The sequence below is a fragment of the Eptatretus burgeri genome, chromosome 12 (genome assembly GCF_056783735.1).
Source record: "Eptatretus burgeri isolate ZD-2024b chromosome 12, Ebu_testis_v1, whole genome shotgun sequence".
Classification (NCBI taxonomy): Eukaryota; Metazoa; Chordata; class Myxini; order Myxiniformes; family Myxinidae; genus Eptatretus; species Eptatretus burgeri.
The window spans coordinates 21884023-21903588 of NC_140972.1; the positions used below are offsets into that span (position 1 = coordinate 21884023).

General features: G+C 50.4%; 1 protein-coding gene across 1 annotated transcript in view; it reads left to right on the top strand.

Annotated features, from left to right (window-relative positions):
* Positions 1-5512: 5512 nt before the first annotated feature.
* Positions 5513-19566, top strand: part of MFHAS1 (multifunctional ROCO family signaling regulator 1) — a 52005-nt gene continuing 37951 nt past the window's right edge. The window contains 2 exon segments of the mRNA XM_085849798.1: positions 5513-8691; positions 10241-10539. Of these exon segments, the coding sequence (XP_085705924.1) occupies positions 5954-8691; positions 10241-10539 (3037 nt within the window). The 5' untranslated portion in view covers positions 5513-5953.

Genomic DNA, 19566 nt, shown 5'->3' on the forward strand with positions numbered 1-19566 from the left:
TCCGTAAACGCACGCGGTGGATTCGCCGATCCCGCGGATGGACAGAAGGTAGGCTGGATGTGGATTTGGACCGGACAGGTTCTCCACGCGAGCGTGTGTGTGAAGCTCCAACGAGAAGAGCACATGTGTTCACGTGGGGAACCCCTCGAAACGCGAGGCTTGTTTTTAATGTGCCGGGTGACGTCATGGCTGTACGCATGGTTGGAATCCGGCAGGAGGGGAAATCCCTGCCGGACGGTACCGTCCGAGGAGGGACGAGGTGCGCGAAGCGCGAACAGCTGCCATGACATCACGGGGAGAAAGCGCAGGTTGCGAGTTGCCGCGCTGTTGCGCGCATTAAAAAAAAAGCAAGCCTCGCTTCGGGTGAACAGGATTCCCCGGGCAGGGGTGGACGACCCCCCTGCCCAGGGCACAGGATACAACTAGTTCGAGGGAAGGGTTAGTTTAGTTAGACCGGCTCCATATGGCAGGGACAAGTCCTCATGGGGCCCGTGGAATGGACTAGTTAGAGGGATTTTAGGTCAGATTTAGGATGGCAAATAATATTTGAAGACATGGACAGACGTGTGAGTATGTAGAGGGGACGTCGCTTAGCTACGTAGTGTTAAAAGGATGTGCTATGAGTTTAAGGGATGACGAGGGAGCACGAGTTCGTTGAGGGATTTAGCAATAAGAATGGCAGTGATCAGCGATGTAAGTGTTGAAGAGTGAAATTAATTGAAACATGTTGAGTGAGTGAGGCCAGCGGGTCTGTGTGTATGGAGCGAATGTGGAATGCATGGTGCAATGAGTGATTGGGGGGAGGAGTGATTCCCACCCAAGGGACGCTGGGGTCAGTATAATGTGAGTTAGTGGGTTCGTCAAATTGACAAAATGGAGGTTGTTTTGCTGTTGGTGAGAATGTAGGCTCAAAACCCGTTTGGAGGGGTGCAGGAGCCCTGTTGACGGGCTGGGAGCGTGGCTACTAACGGTGAGTATCGCTTAGTGGGTACCCCGGGCACTGGGCTAGTCGGCCGTGGTAGGCCAAGGGTCCAGTGGGGGCCGGGATAGCGTAGTGGGCACAGGTGGGCCGGCATGATGCGGGGCACGGGGCGCCTTTGGCCGCGTGGTCAGTGCATTGGGCACGGGTAGCCAGGGAAGGGGCCCGGGGCGCCAGCCTGCCACGTGAGCATCGAGGGGGAGTCACCGAGGAGGGCACTCCCCAGTTTTTAGGGAGTTGGTAGGCTCGGAGACAGTTGCAGGGCCCGGGGGTGCCATAGTTGGAGAATCGGCAGAGGGTACTTCCTGCCAAGGGAGCCACGTGTACCAGCCATGAGACCGTGCAAGGGCACGAATGGAAAATTTGAGGACGAGGCCCGGAATTGTGAGGACACCAACACAGGCGACGGGAATCTTGGTTTATAGAACCAGCAGTTTAAGCAAGAGGTGCTTTTGGAAAGCCCCGGGGTAGTTAAAAAGTAATAATTGTTGGGGTAGATAGAAAGTGTACTCCTCCGCACCATCCATCCCTTTGCTCTCGTTGTGGGCCGCAGGACCCACTTTGAGGTAAAGATCGCTGAAATCTGAGGAGGCCGTTCTGAGGCTTCATTGGGCCTCGACACAGGACACTAGCTCTCCCTTATTCCCCTCCAGGAAGGGAACGTAGGGGTTGGGAGTAGGCTAGGTGACAGAATAGGTTAGCCATACAAAGACAATAAAGGTGGTGAGGGAGACGATTTATAGAGGGGAAATAAAAAAATAAAATAAAAGAAAAAAATAAGTTGGGGCTAAATTTGTGTTATGCAAATTAAGGGAATGGGTATGGACAGAGACAGGCAAAGGCGATAGGTTGGGAGGGAGACAGTAGGGTAGGTCTGAGCCCGCCTTCCGAGTGGCCAGCACCACCACACTCCTTCCACCAACCTCTGCTGCAAGGCCTGTGCCGGTCATTCATCTGCTGGCTGTTTTGCTACAAGGCCTGTGCCGGTCAGCTTCACCACCGGCCTGTTTTGCGTGGATTTGTTTAGTTAGTTACTCAGCCCGTAGGTTATTTATTTTAGGGACACGAATACCATGAATGTCGCACTCAGGGATCCGAAGGTAAAATGTACTAGGGGAAACTTACACATGATGGCACACGAAAATTCGACGACTCGGTACGAGTCTGTAAAAAGGGGAGGGGGGGTAGTGTTACGGCTGTGGAAATGCGCAGAACACCATATAGATCCTTAGTTGGTTATGCCGATAAGTCCGTGTTCAGTTAGATTTCCCCACCGTTGTTTAATGGGAATTATCCTTGTGGACAGGGCTGTGATCTTTGAGCTAGCCGTTATTCTTTGCTATTGTTATTTTGGACCAACCGCTTGACACAACCACCCTGCAAGGGACAAAGAGAACTACCGCGGCAGCGCGCGTCCCTAATTTGGCGGGAAAACGCTTCCTTCGAGAAGTTTCCCGCATGTTCTGGAAGTTTCCCGCATGTTCTGGAAGGAGGACGGGGTGAGAGTGGAGGGGTGGAGCGTGGGTAATAAAAAGGGCGCACGGAGCGTTCGCTCGCTCGCTCTCTCGCTCTCTCTCGCTCTCTCTCGCTCTCTCTCTCTCTCTCTCTCTCTCTCTCTCTCTCTCTCTCTCTCTCTCTCTCTCTCTCTCTCTCTCTCTCTCTCTCTCTGGGGTTGCTGCTGCTTGTGCTGAGGAGAATCGCGAGGGGGAGCTGGTGCTGCTGCTTGTGCTGGTGGAAAGAACTCTCTCTGTCGTTGCTGGTGTTGTTGCTGCCGCTGGACGCCGCGGAAGGAGCGGTGCCGCTTCTGACGGAGCTGCGTGAAGATCTGGGCTTGTGTCCGAGTCAGGAGCTTTGAGCGGTCGGTCGCAAAGGAGATGCGGGCTGGAAGCACAGTGCTGCTTTGTCGCGCGAACCTGCGCATGCGTGTGGGGAGAGCTGGAGAGAGCTCGCCTGCCGCTTGGCAAGGCCTGGGCGCAACCGCAGCTACGCAAACTGCCGTGCGGACGGGACGTCGCGGCTCACCCTATCAAGACACCACGAGGGTGCAGGTAACCTGCAACGGTCTCGTGGGGCCCTTTCGGTCACCAAAGCCCCACGTTATAAAGGCCCACGGGCCCAGTCTGACTCCCTTGTCTATAAGGGTGGTCTTTTTCCTGGGGTTTTGCTTTGAATGCATGTTGTGGCACCGTGTCTGTCAAGTAGTAAGACTGTTAAGTGATTGTGTAGAACTGTTGTAGTTCTTTTTGCATTACTTTTGCTTTTGTTGATTGCATAATTGCATATGTGCTGTGTAAAATAAATGTGCTTGTGTGAAGGTTAACCCGTTCGTCGTGTCCTTTCCCCCCCATTGAAGTGCCATATTGTTTTTCGGAATACCAGTTGGTTTTTGAATACCGATTATAGAATCGGGTCCGTCGAGGTCTGGCGATAATACCCGCTCGGTTATCCCAGAACGGAACGAACCGCTTAAGTGGTTCGTGTCCAAACAGGCCTTCGCCGAGGTACGGTCCGTCGGTCGGTTATCCGCGCGAATACTTAGGTATATCGATATTCGGCGATTGACCCTGTCGCGCGCGGGTAGAATACGGACTGGCCCGTGGTGTGCGTTGAAGGCATACCCGTGACTGGTTCTCGGCGTTGTTCCGGGAAGTCACGACTGAATTGCTCGTCCGGTGGGCGTGCGGCTGCCATTGGCTAAAGCGGTCGTTCGCACGCCGGGCGGGCGTAGATTCATAACAATGTACTGGCCTTTCATCCCGTTTGATGCTCTTTTTGGTCGAAGTCATCAGGGTCACTTTCTTGGTGAGTGTCTTGTTGAAGCTTGTTGGCCATCCAGATTCAAATTCCGCCATCTGTTGTCGTCCAATCTTGAGAGAATCATCAACATTTATCTTGTCTGTCGCATGAAAACAGTAGTCGATACCAAAATTGTGTTTGTAAGTGCATTCGAAGTGAAGATATAGTAGTGGGGCAACTTAGCTAAATATAGCATAACAATTGTGCATTTTGTGAGGAAAGCACCAAATTTGGCACACTAGTAGCCGAACATATTATGAACAGATTTGGATATTGGGCCATCTCAAATTCAGCCGCTGATGGCTGTGGCAGCCATTTTCCACTGCCATCAAAAATTTGACATGGCCCAAAATCCAAATCTGTTCATAATATGTTCGGCTACTCGTGCGCCAAATTTGGTGCTTTCCTCACAAAATGCACAATTGTTATGCTAAGTTGCCCCACTATTGCCCAAAACAGAATTTATTGAAAGTCGGTGGTGGTAATTTTGTTTTTCGCCTCTAAAAAAAAATTCCTCAAGGGTGCGAGTCTGGCACCTGGCTGATTCTGATTCAGGATAGCTCAGAGATGATGAATCAACCAAAAAAACTTCACACTGACGCTAAAGCACGCTTTGCCCTGAAATGGCTGTTTGGCAGCGAGACTCTCTCGCTCTCTCTCGTGCAGCCTGTGGCTGCTGGTTGCATCATTGGTTGGGACGTGGCTATGCCAATGATGCAGTGCCCCCCTTACCAGTACACTGGTGCTCATTTTGCCGACCTCGGAAGGATGAAAGGCTGAGTCAACCTCCTGGTGTATTAATTCAGCGGCCAACGGGGCTTGAACTCAGGACCCTAGGATCCCAAGCCACCACCCTAACCACTAAGCCAACACCAGGCTTGGCATCTAGACGAATGTGGTAAGATACGTTTTATGACACTTTACAATGATCGACCAGGAAAGCAAGACCATCAAGACAAGCTCCTGGCTGCTTCTGGAACACCATTTAAAGAAAAAACACAAAAAGACCTCAAATGAAGCTCTCGGATATAAATACCGATGTATCTTTCATCAGAATATATATGGACAGTGTTCGGACCGTGAGGGTAAAGATTATGAGAGTAACAACAGTATCAAGGCAAGGGGGGGTCTTTCATTGGGAGAGTGGTTAATGCACGGTGTCCTTGGTGAAGAGTCGGCAAGCCATCGCCGGCACCCTCGTCAAATCCCTGCCTGAACCTCAGCTGAATGTCAGTTAACCTGGCCAGCCGATTCGTGAAAGACTTGAACCAATGGCTTGCCAAGCCAGCCGTTCCTTTTGAACCGATTCGTGGGAGTGCTTGCTGAGCGCCTTCGCCACTCGACGAGCCAAGTCCACAAGAACGTGGGAATAATTGTGTCCGTTGTTAATGAATGGAACGGTTTCCCTGGAATTAATAGGTGGTGGTGGTGGTGGTGCCTGGGGTCGGTGCAGCACAGGTACGATGGGCCCAATGACCTCCTCACGCACCAAACCTCGTCGTGTCCTCCCATCAGATGCGATGCTCGAGTCGGCGAAACCTTCGACGTGCGACGGATGTTTTATAATCGCAGTCTGTGAACAATTCGGGAGGTTCTTGTGACCAGGTGAAGGTGTTTGTTTTCGAGGTCACAGCTGCGTGCAAACGTTCGAGGAGTGATTAAAACGATCCGCACGTGGTCGTGTAATACCTGTTGGTGTTTGGAGCACACCTGTGCACACCTGTGCACACCTGTGCACGGATCTCTCTGTATGTCTGCCGAGCTGCGGATGCTGGTTTCATGCACGGATCTGCGCAGGACGGCCGTCCTGATCACGTGACCAAGGAACGATGGCCGCCAGGTGGCGGCACCGAGGACAATGATGCAGAGGTCGATTGAAGCACAACATCCTTTTGGACAGTCGCTGCCGGTTCGGTGTAGATCGACGAGTCGGAGAGTGCGGACGGTCGAGCCGACCTTCGAGGACGGTGGAGGGGGTTCTTTGCGAGACCCTCGAGGATGCGACGCGACGAGGTTCCCGCGCAGATCATCGGAGCGTCGGCAGGTCCGCCGTGAGTGCGATGGCTGCGGCTGCTGCCGACGTACGAGATCGAGTGTTGGAGAAGCGGCGACGGGAGGAGACCGCGTTGGAGAGCAGCAAGATCTTGAGGGTGAGGGAGCGGGAGAGGTGAGTCGCCGATGCCGGGGAATCGTCCCCGCAGTGTGAGCGACGCCCAGAGGCAGCATGCGAGTCCGGGACGGAGCAAGGACGAGGCGGCGGACGTCGGTGAGCCGAGGGACAACATGAAGCCCGCCAAGGTATGGAGGAGCAGTCGGAAGGCCGGGAGCGGTCTGCGGCGTCTGGAGCTGTGCGGAACGAACGGCCACGGAAGGTTAACTCTCCCCGGACGTCTCCAGGACGTCGATGTCCTCGATCTGGGAGGAAACTCCCTGCAGGATTTGCCTCGGGACATGTCCGCCACGCTGGGAGGCCTGCAGGCCTTGCTGCTGCGCAGGAACGGTCTCCAGGAGGTTCCTTCCTCGGTGCTGTCCCTGTCCGCCCTGCGAGAGCTCGATGTCAGCCACAACCATCTGATGAGCCTTCCCGATGCCTTGAGCGGTCTAAAAAGCTTGCAGAAGCTGTCCGTGAGTCACAACCGTCTGCAGAGCCTACCCGCCGAGCTCGGGTTGCTCCTGGATCTTGAGGAACTCGACGTGAGCTTCAACGAGCTGCGGAGGCTTCCCTTGGAGACGTCTCGTCTGCAGAAGCTGCGGACGCTTGACGTCGATCACAACCGGTTGTCCTCGTTCCCAGCCGAGCTCTGTGAGTCTTTGAGGCTCGAAGAGCTCGACCTTTCTGGAAACCGGATTATCAGCTTGCCCGAGACATTGGATCACGCCAGATCGCTCACCGTTCTGTGGTTGAGTAACGCGCAGCTCGGCGTCTTGCCCGAAAGCTTCTGCCACGCTGCCAACCTGGAAAACGTGATGCTGGATGGCAACTCGCTGGACGCGCTCCCGGACGCTTTCGACAGACTTCGTCGTTTAAAAATCCTGAACCTGTCGTCAAATAGCTTTTCCGTTTTCCCTGCGGTCCTTTTGGACGTCGTTAATTTGGAGGAGCTGTACTTGAGTCGGAACGTGTTGGTGACCGTGCCGGAAGGAATCGACAGCCTGCAGAAGCTCACCATCCTGTGGTTGGACAACAACCATCTGCGTTGTCTTCCTGATCGTTTGGTCCAGCTGGCGACGCTGGAGGAGCTCATCTTGCAGGGTAACCGGATTGCCATTCTTCCGGATGAATTTGGGAAACTCTGCAACCTCAGGGTTTTGAACTTCAAAGGTAACCCGTTGATTCAACCGCCGTACGAGGTGTGCGTCAAAGGAGTACCTTATATCGCCGCCTACCAAAAGGAGCTTCACAATCAACGGCCCAAGACTCGTCCGAGGCTCAAGCTGGTGGTGCTCGGAGCGAAGGGCTCGGGAAAGACTTTGCTCAAGAACTGCCTGACGGGTAGCTGCAGAGACGATTGCCAGGTTAACGATGCGGACGTGAGCGTGGCTTACTGGAATGCAAATTCTGACAAGCAGACCGTTTTCATCGTGTATGATTTTTCTGGTAGCCATCGATATGAACTACTGCAGGAACTTTTTCTATCGCCAGGTGCACTCTACGTCCTCGTTGTGGACCTCAAGGTGTACGCCGCCGAGCGATTCGAGCGGACCGTGGGCCGTTACCTGCGTTCCCTGGGAGCCAAGGTACCCGGTGGCGTGGTGTGTTTGGTCGGAACGCACGCCGATGTTTGCACCCTCGGCGAGGTGGAGGAGAAGTGCCTGGATATATATTTCCAGATCGTGATGCAGGAGAAGCGTGACTGTGAGGTTCTCGGCTCTCTCATGTGCCAAGTCGACCAGGCTATCGCCAATAGGTGTCATGGAATTTCTGATTCGGATGATGAAATGGCCACCTTCCAGCTGGTGTCCGACAGGAATCTTCATCGTAAACGTGCTCAACTGAGCTATCTTCTTAAACATCGACTGCAGGTTCTTTCTCCCGTTTTGCCAGTGGGTGTCCGTGGTACATTGCCGTGCGGTGCCGCGCGATTGCGAGACCTCATCGTGTCTGTGGCCGAACACCCGGATATTTTCCCGTACCTACAGCGGGTGCTGCCCCTGTCCTGGTTGCGCCTCGAGGAACTCCTGGCACGCAACACTTGCGGCAGCAATCGTAATAGGAAAAGTGGTGGTGGTGGTGGTGGCAACGGTGGTGGATCTTTGCAGCTTTCGTGGTGCGAGGTGGTGCAGTTGGCTTTGCAAGCTGGTCTCACAGAGGACAGGTTGCAAAGCGCCCTGTCATACATGCACGACTCTGGGAAGCTGTTGCATTTTGAGGAGAGTGAAGCACTTCGTAATGCCATCTTCCATGACTTGCCACATCTACTGCGAGCCCTCGGTGCCCTGCTACTGGACTCCGAAGCACAGTTAGCGAGGCTGGAGCAAGCCGCAACCAGCAGGGATTTTGTACCCGGTCAGCTTCACCACTGCCTAAAGGGTTTCCATCTGCACGGTCTACTTCCTCTACCTATCCTGCGACTCTTGCTGCAGTCTGTCGTGCCATCTGTTCATGACCAGGATCTTTTGTTGCAACTTCTCGAGTGGTTGGGCCTGTGTTACCGGCTCAAGGCCGGCCGGCTCTGCCCTCCTTGTGCTGGTGCTAGTGGTGGTGTGTTTTGTGGTGCACCAGAGGCTTCCAGTGCAAGCTTCTCCTCGGCCACATCGTGCGTTTGGTACAAGTTTCCATGGTTCGTGAAGAGCGAGATGCCACCTGCGGAAGCCTGGTTGAATAACGGGGGACTCCTTGAGCACTCCTTCGTCGTGGAACAGTTGGAGATACAATTCCGTTTCCCAACGTTTTGCCCCCTGGCTGTTTTTGCCAGGTACATTGCTTTTTGTTCGTTATTTTTTAGCCTGGCAGCCATTTCCCAAGGGATGTGAGAGGTTTTCCTCATTGGTCTGTGTTGTGTTTACATGCAGCTCGACTTTCGTATAGATCGGTCATTCTCAGAATGCCTGGTGTTGTCTTAATGGTTAGGGTGGTGGGCTTGGGATCCTAGGATCCTGAGCTCAAAACCAGCTCAGATGTTGAATTAATACCAGGTGGGGTTGATTCTGCTTTTCATCCTTCTGAGGTCGGCAAAATGAGTGCCAGCTTGCTGGTATCCTGTGTCGGAGTGGCGACCCGTCCAGGATTGTACCCAATAGCCAAGGAGACTGCTTAGGCAGCACCAACGCTCTGCACAGTGTATGGTCCTGATGGATGGATGGATGGATGGATGGATTCTCAGATGTTCTGTAATGTAATGTATGATTCCTTGCTGAAGCTGTGCACGGTGAGCGAGATAAATGCCCACTTGTGGATTCGTGCGTTTCGCAGATGACTGAGCAGACGTTTTCATCCATCATATTTTGCTTTTCCAAAACCTTTTGCAGAGTGTTGCATCACCGAGTGCGCCGTCCTTCGGTGGCATTTAGGGGGCACGTGTGCGTCTCCAGAAAAGATGCAAACCAGCAGCAGCTCGGCGTTGCATTTGCATGCACGATATCTGACGTACGCATGGAGCACCCGACTCGCTGGTTCGCATCGTTTCAAGGACCGCAGCTATGCTGTGGATGCGGTGCCCCCGTAGATTGGGTAACCATTTTTGGGACTTAGCCGGGTACTGGTACTGATGCACGATTGCCTACCCTATTTGAAAGCTATCACCCTCTGAAGGGCCCCGTACTCGTTGATGCAACACTCGGTACCAATTGCAGACCCGGAAGGTGAGTACAGGTACGTCCTGTGCCTTTTTATAATCTCCTTTCAAAACAGCACCTTGACTTGTATAAGTTTGCAAAGATAAACTCAGGAAAACGTTTGATTTGTGATCAAGGTTCACGTGCCATTGGGTCGTTCCATTGAAGTCCCTTGAATAATGTGGTGGTTTCTTTTCACTTCTTGCAATTGTGTTTGATTGCTTTTGACTTTTGTGTTGCTGAGTTATCTCTGCTTAGAGGTAACGCACGCTCGCTTCTGAGCTGTCTATCCTGAGTTTGAATCTCAGCAAAGCTATAAACTGTCATCCTGGTTTTTAGCTGGCGGGGTGATTCATCAGTGTGTGTGCCGTCCCTCGGATGGACGTTAGACTGGGGGTCCCGGCTGCTGGCGTTGGTTGATGGGAGTTAAAGATCCCACGGTGTCCTTCTCGAAGAGTCGGCGAGCTTGTGGTCTGGGCCCTGAACAAATTCCAAATTCCTGCACACTCGGTCGAGTATCCTGCGTAGGATGTGGTGAGCCTTCAAAGATTCCAACCCTAGCCAAGAATCTTCTTCGGCAGAACTGATACTCTATATGTAGAGCATCGTGTACGAGTACAGGTAATATAACCTGTAACAAGTTTTGTATCGCTAACCCATCCCCTCTTTATTTATTTATTTATTTATTAGGTACAGTGCACGAGTGAATTCCCACGTGGTAGATCGCTCGGATGGACGTCATTGCGTCTGCGCACATCGTGGTAAAGTGCCGGTCACACTTTCCATGCGGCACGACGGTCTCACAGACCTCATCTCCATCTCCAGCCATGCCACTCTTCCCAACATGTGGGCTGCCTGGCAGGCGGTCCTTCCTCTCGTCGAAGAGCTGGGGAGGTTGTTACTCGAGTGGCCCGGTCTGCACTACACCCTGCACGTAGTATGTGCTCGTTGCCTCCGTCGGGGTTCAACACACCTGCATACCTTCCCAGGTTTGAGTTATTCCCATCATTTTAAGTTGTTTGTGGATCTTGAGGGTTTTTAAAATTTATTTATTTTATTGATTGGTATATTGTAATCACTATTGAGACCTTATCGCTATCGATTTTCTACGTTGCATCCTGCCATGAAAAAAAAATGCTCAACAAATATACTTTGTGGCATAATGGTTCGCATGCCCACTCTCAATCTGAGGGGTCACCACCACAGACCATTAAAAATGGCACCCGCTACTTCCATGTTGGCACTTGGCATTTATAGGATAGAGCATGGACAAACCCCTGTATCCACGAGGAGGTCCCAAAAACAATCGCTCCTTAACTGCCCTGAGTGCGGAGAGACGAGCAACATCATAAATATGAGGTTGTCACAACCAAGAGTGCTTCAGGAAGTTATCACTTCCCCTAAGCTCAGCGGTGGTTTATCTGGAGTCTGGTGGTGTTTCATGTATTTGTCTGTATGTGTGTGTTCCTGATTTGTTTTGCAGCTCCTCGATGAGCCTTGCATCCTGATTTAGATATATCCACGATGAGGTAGCAAGTGAAACTGCAGTGATTATTATTATTTTTCCAGTATGGTAATTTCTTTGGAGGTGGCCATGTCGAGCCCATGATTGCATGAAGCTTGTTTGTGATGTCACACTTGGATTCAGTAGTCCGTGTTAGCCGCACAAACACACTTTTCAGTGATGTGGCATATTTCACAAGTTATCCTCGACGAGGCACGACCGCTTTCATCAGAATTTCTGGGAAATTCTCCAAGGCTGTATTTGTTGCTTGATAACGCATCTTCCATACAAGCGGATACAGCTTTTGTTGTCCGAAGTCAGTAGCTACTTTCCTGACCTCCCCCCCTCCCCCATGCACTGAAAAACCTCTGAAGCATTTTGAGCCTTTTTGGCATCACGTGTGTTGTTTTTTGTAATTATGGTGACAATTAATTTGTTTTGATCATCCGATGTGTTGATTGATTTCAGATTACCTCGGTAAATCCGTGTCCCACCAAGGTGTTCTAACGATTTTTTTTTTAATACTTTTTTGAATTTGACCCTTGGTTCATGTCCCCACGGTTTGGGGGACGTAGAGTCACAGGGGTGAAAACGGAGAAAAAGACATTTATCTCGTTTTGATGTTTGCCCATTCCTCCTGGAACTTTTTTTTTTTAATAATCTTTGAAGTTTCCTCGAGGTGGGAAATGTGTGGATTTGCGATGGCACGCCATCATCTTCGCTGCAGTTTCCTCCACCACTGAAGGTTTTTTTCACCCCTGTCTGTCTGTGAACAGGATCTCTCGAGTGGTTATGGACGGATTCAGACGAAACTTGCTGGACAGGTTGGGTGTGCCAAGCACCAATTGATTCGATTTTGGTGAAGATCCGGATCCGGATACTTGAATTTTAAAAAGTGATTCTTTGCCATCAAGAGATGGAGCCAAAAACAATATATAGCACGATTTCTCAAAGTTATGGACGGGTTATGACAAAACTTGCTGGACAGGCTGGGAGTGTGACTGGGGCTAATTGCATCAATTTTGGTGAAGATCCGGATCCGAGAATTTATTATTTTATTTTTAAAGTGATTATAATTGAGAAATGGGCCCAAAAACAATATATGGCATGATATTTCAAAAAAAGTTATGGATGGGTTATGACAAAACTTCGTGGATGAGTTGGTAGGTGACAAGAACAAGCCAGTTGGATTTTGGTTTAGGGCCGGATCCAGATACGCCTGATCGGTGGGATACAAAATGTAAAATGTTCAACCTGGCGGAGGTATACGCTCCACCGAGTGCCGTTCTAGTTTGCCTTGAATTAAACCCTATTGTCAACTGCGTTTTCGGCATACACGATTGTTGTTCAGCCATCCGCCAGGTAGCACAAGATGGCGGGGTTTTTTATTTTTTTATCTCTTCCGTGTTTCTTTATTCTTTGCTAGCAAATACAACCTGTCACTTCACTGACGTGGATATGAAGGGTTCGGGAGGGGGGGGTGGGAAAGAGCTGGGAGAAGAGGGAGGTGAGGAAGGGAAGGGAGGAGGTGAGGAAGGAGGGGAGGGGGTAAGGAAGGAGGGGGTAAGGAAGGAGGGGAAGCTATGGGGGGTGCTAGGAAGAGGGGAAGAACGAGGAAGGGGGGGAGGTGGGGAGAGCAATTCCTCACCAAACGTTGCTTTACACTGCGGGAGGGTTGAGTGTGAGGAGGGGGGGATGTGAAAGAAAGATGTATATATATATATATATATATATATATATATATATATATATATATATATATATATATATATATATATATATATATATATATATATATATATATATAGTTACGGATCTGGAAACCATATGCATTCAACATTCAGATGTCCCAAAAGTCAGTTATGTCGTTAAGTATGTGTGTAGTCAGATCCCCTTCCTTTTGTCTAGTGGGAGAATCAAAGGCGTATGTTGCGATTTCTTTTAGTTAGGTTATTACATCTAACAACCATCCCATCCCCCATCACGATCCACCGCCAACCGGCTGCCTTCTCGCACCCTGACGTGCCAAGGCTGGATCTCGCGGTTCCAGTTTCTCGGCTTCCACAAACGTTGTAATCCTTTCACGATGACCTTTGCAACATTGATACTGTTGCTCGACAAGTATGAACCCACGTGGAAGAGTGGGTGGGGTTTCCCGGCAGGGGCCGAAATCCCGCCCAGAAAGGGCGAAGCCATCGGAGCCTGTCCAATCAGGGTGGGGAGTGACGTCTGTTCGAGCGAGCCCCGCCCTGTAGAGGGAGGTCCATAAATTCCCGAGGACTCCTTTGAGGCAGGGGGTTGTTACGAAGGTTGTTCTGAGGTTTTTGTCAGGGTTGTGGTGGTTGAGAGTCGAGTGAGGAAGAAGGTTCTTGGAGGAAGTTCTCCACGGGTTTCTGACAAGGTTTTGGATAGGGCTCTGAGGGTTGTTGTTGAGCGTGCAGTTCTTTTGAAGCGGAGGATTGAGCAGAAGGTCGTGAAGGCGGCGAACGTGTTCCTGCTGGCCCTCTACAAGGAAAGGAAAGAGTGACCCCGACCCCTCTCCCTGGACCCCGCTATTCACCACCCGAGCTCCGCCACGAACCACGAGTCCCACAGGTGCAACTGTGGACCAAACCAACGGCCATTGTCAGGTGCCGCACCACGGAGCACCCCTTCCTCCGACGGTCAGGTACCCAGCTGGACTCTGACCCCCAGCTCGTCTCTCTCCTCGGCTGTGAGGGTCCAATAAAGAACTTTGGGTTTATTTTCATTTGTGTGTGTGTCTGTGTGTGGGCCTGTCTTGTAAGTGGAGCTGTGTAAGTGCTTGAATCCTTGTAAATTTTGCCTCCCTTGCATATCCGCGTTAAGTCTTGCTTTGTGTCTTCATTTACTGTAAATAAATCATCACAGAAAAGAAATGTTCCCAGTCCATTTCCGTCCCTTCTTGAATTGATCCAGCATGGTTTGGATCTGAGTTTAGGCGGGGTTTTATCCCCGGTAATCGGACAATTGTAGCCAGGACGTCCTGGGCAGGCCCGCTCCACTGCATCCGAGCCGGAAAGGTGGATGGTAGAATGTTAGTCAGTAGGTGTAATTTTACCGCTGCCGGTAATGTGAATCCGGTTCGGCCAGGCGTTCCGAGGGCGTGAATCCCCAGTAGCCAAGACTACATGGTTACTTAGGTACATTGGATCTCGCCAAAATAACCCGACGCCACGCGGTCGAGATGTTGGCGTTCCACGGTTGGTTAAACGACCCGCCGGCTCGCGGAGTTATTCGAGCGACGGCCTACAATTCCGGGGAGTTTGGTGGTAGACGGCGCAAGCTTTCCCCACCTCGTGGTCGTTCTCGCCACCAACCCCCGGCCTGCAACAATATGTATATATATATATATATATATATATATATATATATATATATATATATATATATATATATATATATATATATATATATATATATATATATATATATATATATATATATTGTTGCGGATTCGCGCCCGCCGGCGTGCTGACGGCCACGTAACTCGAATCGCGGCACGTCGCCCACCGGACGGACAATCCAGTCGTGACCCTCTCGGACTAACGCCGGGAACCAGTCACGGGTGGACCTTTCGGTCTCACCGCGATCGAGCCAATCAGCCCCCGCGTGGGATAGGGTTGCTCGCCAAATTCGACCTACCTAAGTACCCACGCGGAGGGTAGACCGGGCGATCGCACCTCGCCGCAGGTCGACTTCGGACACGGGCCACTTAATCGACCCGTTCCGTACTATCAGAATAACCGAGCGGTGTTATCGTCGACCTCGACGGTTCGATTTAATTATCGGGCGTACTCAGCCCACTACCAACCCTTTACGTGAAGCAAGATGAGGGTTCAATGGGGGAAAAGACGAAGCGAAGCGGGAGAACAGTTCAACAATAAAGCACATTTATTCGCGGCACACGGGAAGCACACAAATACAATTCCACCAAATGCACACAAAAAAAAAAGAAAACACAATTCCATTTACACAAAAAGCAAATATAAAAGTGAAAACACAGTGCAGAGCTAATACCGACTACCGAGCACACGGCAACACTTATACAATTCTACTTCACAGACGGCGCCGACAACACATACCCAAAACCAAGGAAAAGAAATACCCTCAAGAATGAGGCAGGCCTGAGGCCGAGACCGGGTCGGGCCTACCCGTCTGGTGATGAGACGCGGAGCGGCGATGGCCCCGCAACCCGCGGGCCTCGTGGACGGTGTCTGGTAGGGGGTGGGAACGGGGCCCCCTTGGTCGCACTATCTCAGCGCGGGGGGAAACAGGAGGGGGTTGCTGATGCTCGGGGTATAGAGGATCTTTATTATCCCTGGTGTGCGTCTCCACCTCGGCCAGGTCGCGCTGCCGGCCTCCCTCGGGCGTGCAGCTCCTGGCACCGACGCGAGCACCCCCTCGTCCGACTCTTCAGCTTCTCCAGCCACTGCAGGCTTCGGGCTCCAGACTTCCACACTCGTCCCCTCCGTTCCGACTCCTTCTCGTTCTCGTTCTCCTTTCCGTTTTCGTTCTCCTTTTTCTGACTGACGAACACTGTCCTTTTATCCCCCCGTAACTTCGCCTTTGACCCCCTCCCTTTGACCTTTCACCTCGCTCCCCATTGGCCCGAGAAAAAGTGGGCGTGAAGGCTTTTTGATCCACAAATTTGCATATATCGATCGCCCTGGGGGCGGGGCCAATTCGCCCCTCGCTCACCGATTGGACGGCAAAAAGTGGGCGTGTCGTTTTTGATCCGTTTTTGAAGCACAAAATCCGTGATTTTGTACACGCTGTTCAACGTGCGCCCTGCACGAGTCCAACACCGGTACCCACAGCGGGGCAAGAACGGTGGCGATGCTACGGTTGCGAGGTGTGGCGTGAAGGTCGTGGCGGTTGTGGTGAAGCGGCGTTGTGGTTGGTGGTTGATGTTGTGGTTGTGGTGGTAATCATGGCGGTTGGTCCAAAATAAAGATAGTAAAAGAAAAACGGCTATCCTGAAGTCGCAGCTCGCATAAATGACATGTATTCCCACTAGACAACGGGTTCGGGCCTAACTACACATGTACTTACCGAGATACCTCACCTAAGGGACCTGAATGGTGGTTTGCGAATCTGGTAACCACAACAATATATATATGTGTGTATATGTATATATATATATATATATATATATATATATATATATATATATATATATATATATATATATATATATATATATATATATATATATATATATATATATATATACACACACATAAGAGAGATGAGATGAGGGGAGGAGTGGGCTCGCGAAGAGAATGATATGTTATGCTTGATGACTGAAAACACACGAACACATACATTTATTTATTATTTGAGCTCTTGTCATTAAAATTTTCAATAAACCTTTATTATGACAAGATTGAGAACACTAATTTAATTCCGCGGACATGGACAGGCTCTGCATTTTGGGATGTTTTCTCGCGATCATATCAAATCCCATCAGCCTAGGTGTTTAAAAAGGCAGTTTTGTTTTTCTTCATGGAGTGTGATTTTTAGTGACTTTATGAGGACTGTCAAGAAGCAACGGCAAGCAAACATTATTATGTGTCCACATGATCTCCACCATCTTGGGAAATCCCAACTTTTTATTTTGTATAACTGATAATTGGTTCAAACACTTGCAAGCCTGTGCTGGCCCAGCTATATATGGTCACCCTGGTGTTTCACAAGCAGGGTAATTCATCAACATGTGCCATCCCTCGGTTGGACGTTAAACCGGGCATCCCGTCTGCCGGAATTGGTTGGTGGACGTTAAACATCCCATGGTTTCCTTCACAAAGGGTAGGCGAGCTATCATGAAACAAATGACAAATTCTTGCCACCGTCAGTTGAGTATCCCGCGTCCGAGTGGTGTTCCGTTCCGTCCAAGATCAGTCCGAGCCTGGAAGTTTGTCTTGCTCAGTTGTGACTCTGTGAAGAGTATACATCTCAAATTAATTACTATTATTATAACTCATAACTGTTTGATCTGCAGTATTAAACACGGCGTAGAGTGAACTAAGAGAGCGGGTCAGTTTTGCCAACTAATGTAGGAATGAAACTGTCTTCCATCATCCTGTAAGGTAAACAATTATTGTCGATCAGTTATTTTAATTTGAACAAATTATAATTTGTGGTTTCTCGAGAAAACCCGAGTAATATTTGATAATAGGGAACCTAGCGTGCTGGGGTAATGCCCTGTTGGTGTTGAAGCCAGTTTGACGTGTCTGGCAATTCAATATGTGGTATCGTGTTATCTTGCATTACGCGTCATGTCTATCAATGGTTATGCAAGCTCGCATTTCAAAATCCAGGTGTGAATGTCTGACAAACGAGCATGGAATGCTTATAAAATTACATTTCACCGCTACATTGAGCAACCTTTGGACATTGTTAACGGTCTGAGCTGAGAGTCCAAACCTTGTCGATTTAATGGAGCCCAGCTGACGATCAAAGAAAGATCGGTCAGTTGCGAGGTCTGTGAATCGGTTTCATTGTCACACATTGGATATATGTACATGCGTGTCGTGTGCACTCGTACGGTTGGGATTTTTGTGTCCGTTAACATTGTGTAAAAGTGTTCTACGAGCTGCAGGAATTGTTCGTATCCGCTCTACTTTTAACACCATGTATCTAAATGTGGGCCTGTAAATATACTCGTAAATGGTATTCAGATGGTGAAGAGCAGAGCAAGTGAAGCTGTCTCGTGTGGAATTACAGTTACCTGCAAGCACTGTAAGATATGAGGTAGTCGTGTCTCAATCAGGAGATGACAACCTGGGATTTGAACCTTGAACCCTGAACCTGGGGTTTGAGCATCAGTATCGATCACTTCAGATGGGAAGACTAAACATGCTAACTTCGTATTCTTCCATTCACCTCTCCTTATCTTCCTTTTCTCAGCAAGCACTTGATTGTGTTTTGAGAACGGTAGAAAGCTGAGTGGATGATCTGATGACCGTGTTTATCATGGAGAGTGTTCGACACTTGCAATGCGAGGCTACGTAGTGTTCTGCTTCATGAAATTTCGTTTATGAAGGGTATCCTGACTATAATTCACAGACCGGTGTTTGTTTGGTTGTCACGCTACTACTCCTACAGTTGTGGGCCGATTACATCCAGACTTGCCACATAGGTTCAGCATGATCCCAATTTGTGTAAAGGGGTGTTTTTTTTTAATCTTTGCTGGTGGTCTTGGGATTTGGTGAGGGAGGGACAATTTTTTTTATGTAAATGTGTATCGTGTATTGTGTTGTGCTGCTCCAGGTGGGAGATGGTATTGCCAGTCCCCACCCTTTACAGTCCAGTTTTCCAGTGCAGTAATGTGTTTTGAATTGTGAGCAGTTGGTATCTTTTTGCTTCATGCACGTAACTCAGGTTTTTTTTTTTTCGGGAGCGATTGAAGCAGCTGTCAATTGCCTATACACCGCGCAAATAAATTCTTGTTGGAACAAGAACGTGTTGCATTCTTGGAACAAGATCACTCTTTGGGTGGGTACCCTATTGGCTTCTTAAAATCTGCACCATTGCATAATATTGTTATGGCCGTGGAAATTGGCAGAACACCATATCGGTCCTTAGTTAGTTATGCCGATAAGTCCGTGTTCAGTTAGATTTCCCCACCGTTGTTTAAAGGCTATTATTCGTGTGGACAGGGCTGTGATCTTTGAGTTAGCCGTTATTCTTTGCTACCGTTATTTTGGACCAACCATGATCACCTCACCACCAACCTCCTTTTTACAAGCACCCAACCACACCACCCTCACGACCACCACCCAACGCCAATCACGCCACCATTACAACAACCACACCCCCAATCACCTTCTCCACACCCACGCTACAACCCTCTCCGCATCCAAACCGTCTCTGCCATGGACAAAGAAGAAGGCGTTCTGATAACGCACGGATTTTTCCTCTTACTTTCCTGCGCTTCTGGATGGGGGTGAGGTGAGAGGAGTGAGAAGAGAGAAGCGTGAGGATGATTGCTTCAAAAAAAAAAAACCCCGCCCCACGAGGGAAACGCCCCCCTTCTGGAAGTTTCCCGCATGTTCTGGAAGGAGAGCGGGGCGAGAGCGGAGGGGCGGAGCGTGGGGAATAAAAAGGGCGCACGGAGCGTTCGCTCTCTCTGGAGTTGCTGCTGGGGTTGCTGCTGGGGTTGCTGTCGTTGCTGGTGTGGTTGCTGCCGCTGGGCGCAGCGTAAGGAGCTGTGCTGCTGCTGCCGGAGCTGCGTGGAGATCTGGGCTCGTGTCTGAGTCGGGAGCTTGGAGCGATCAGTCGGTGGAGGTCCGGGCGTCGCGAAGGAGACGCGGGCTGGAGGCGCAGCCCTGCTGTGTCGTGCGAACCTGCGCGGGCATGTGGGGAGAGCCGGAGAGAGCTCGCCTGCCGGGTGGCAAGGCCCGAGCTCAACCGCGGATACGTTAGCTGCCGTGGGGACGGGACGTCACGACTCGCCCCATCAAGGCACCACGAGGGTGCAGATAACCTG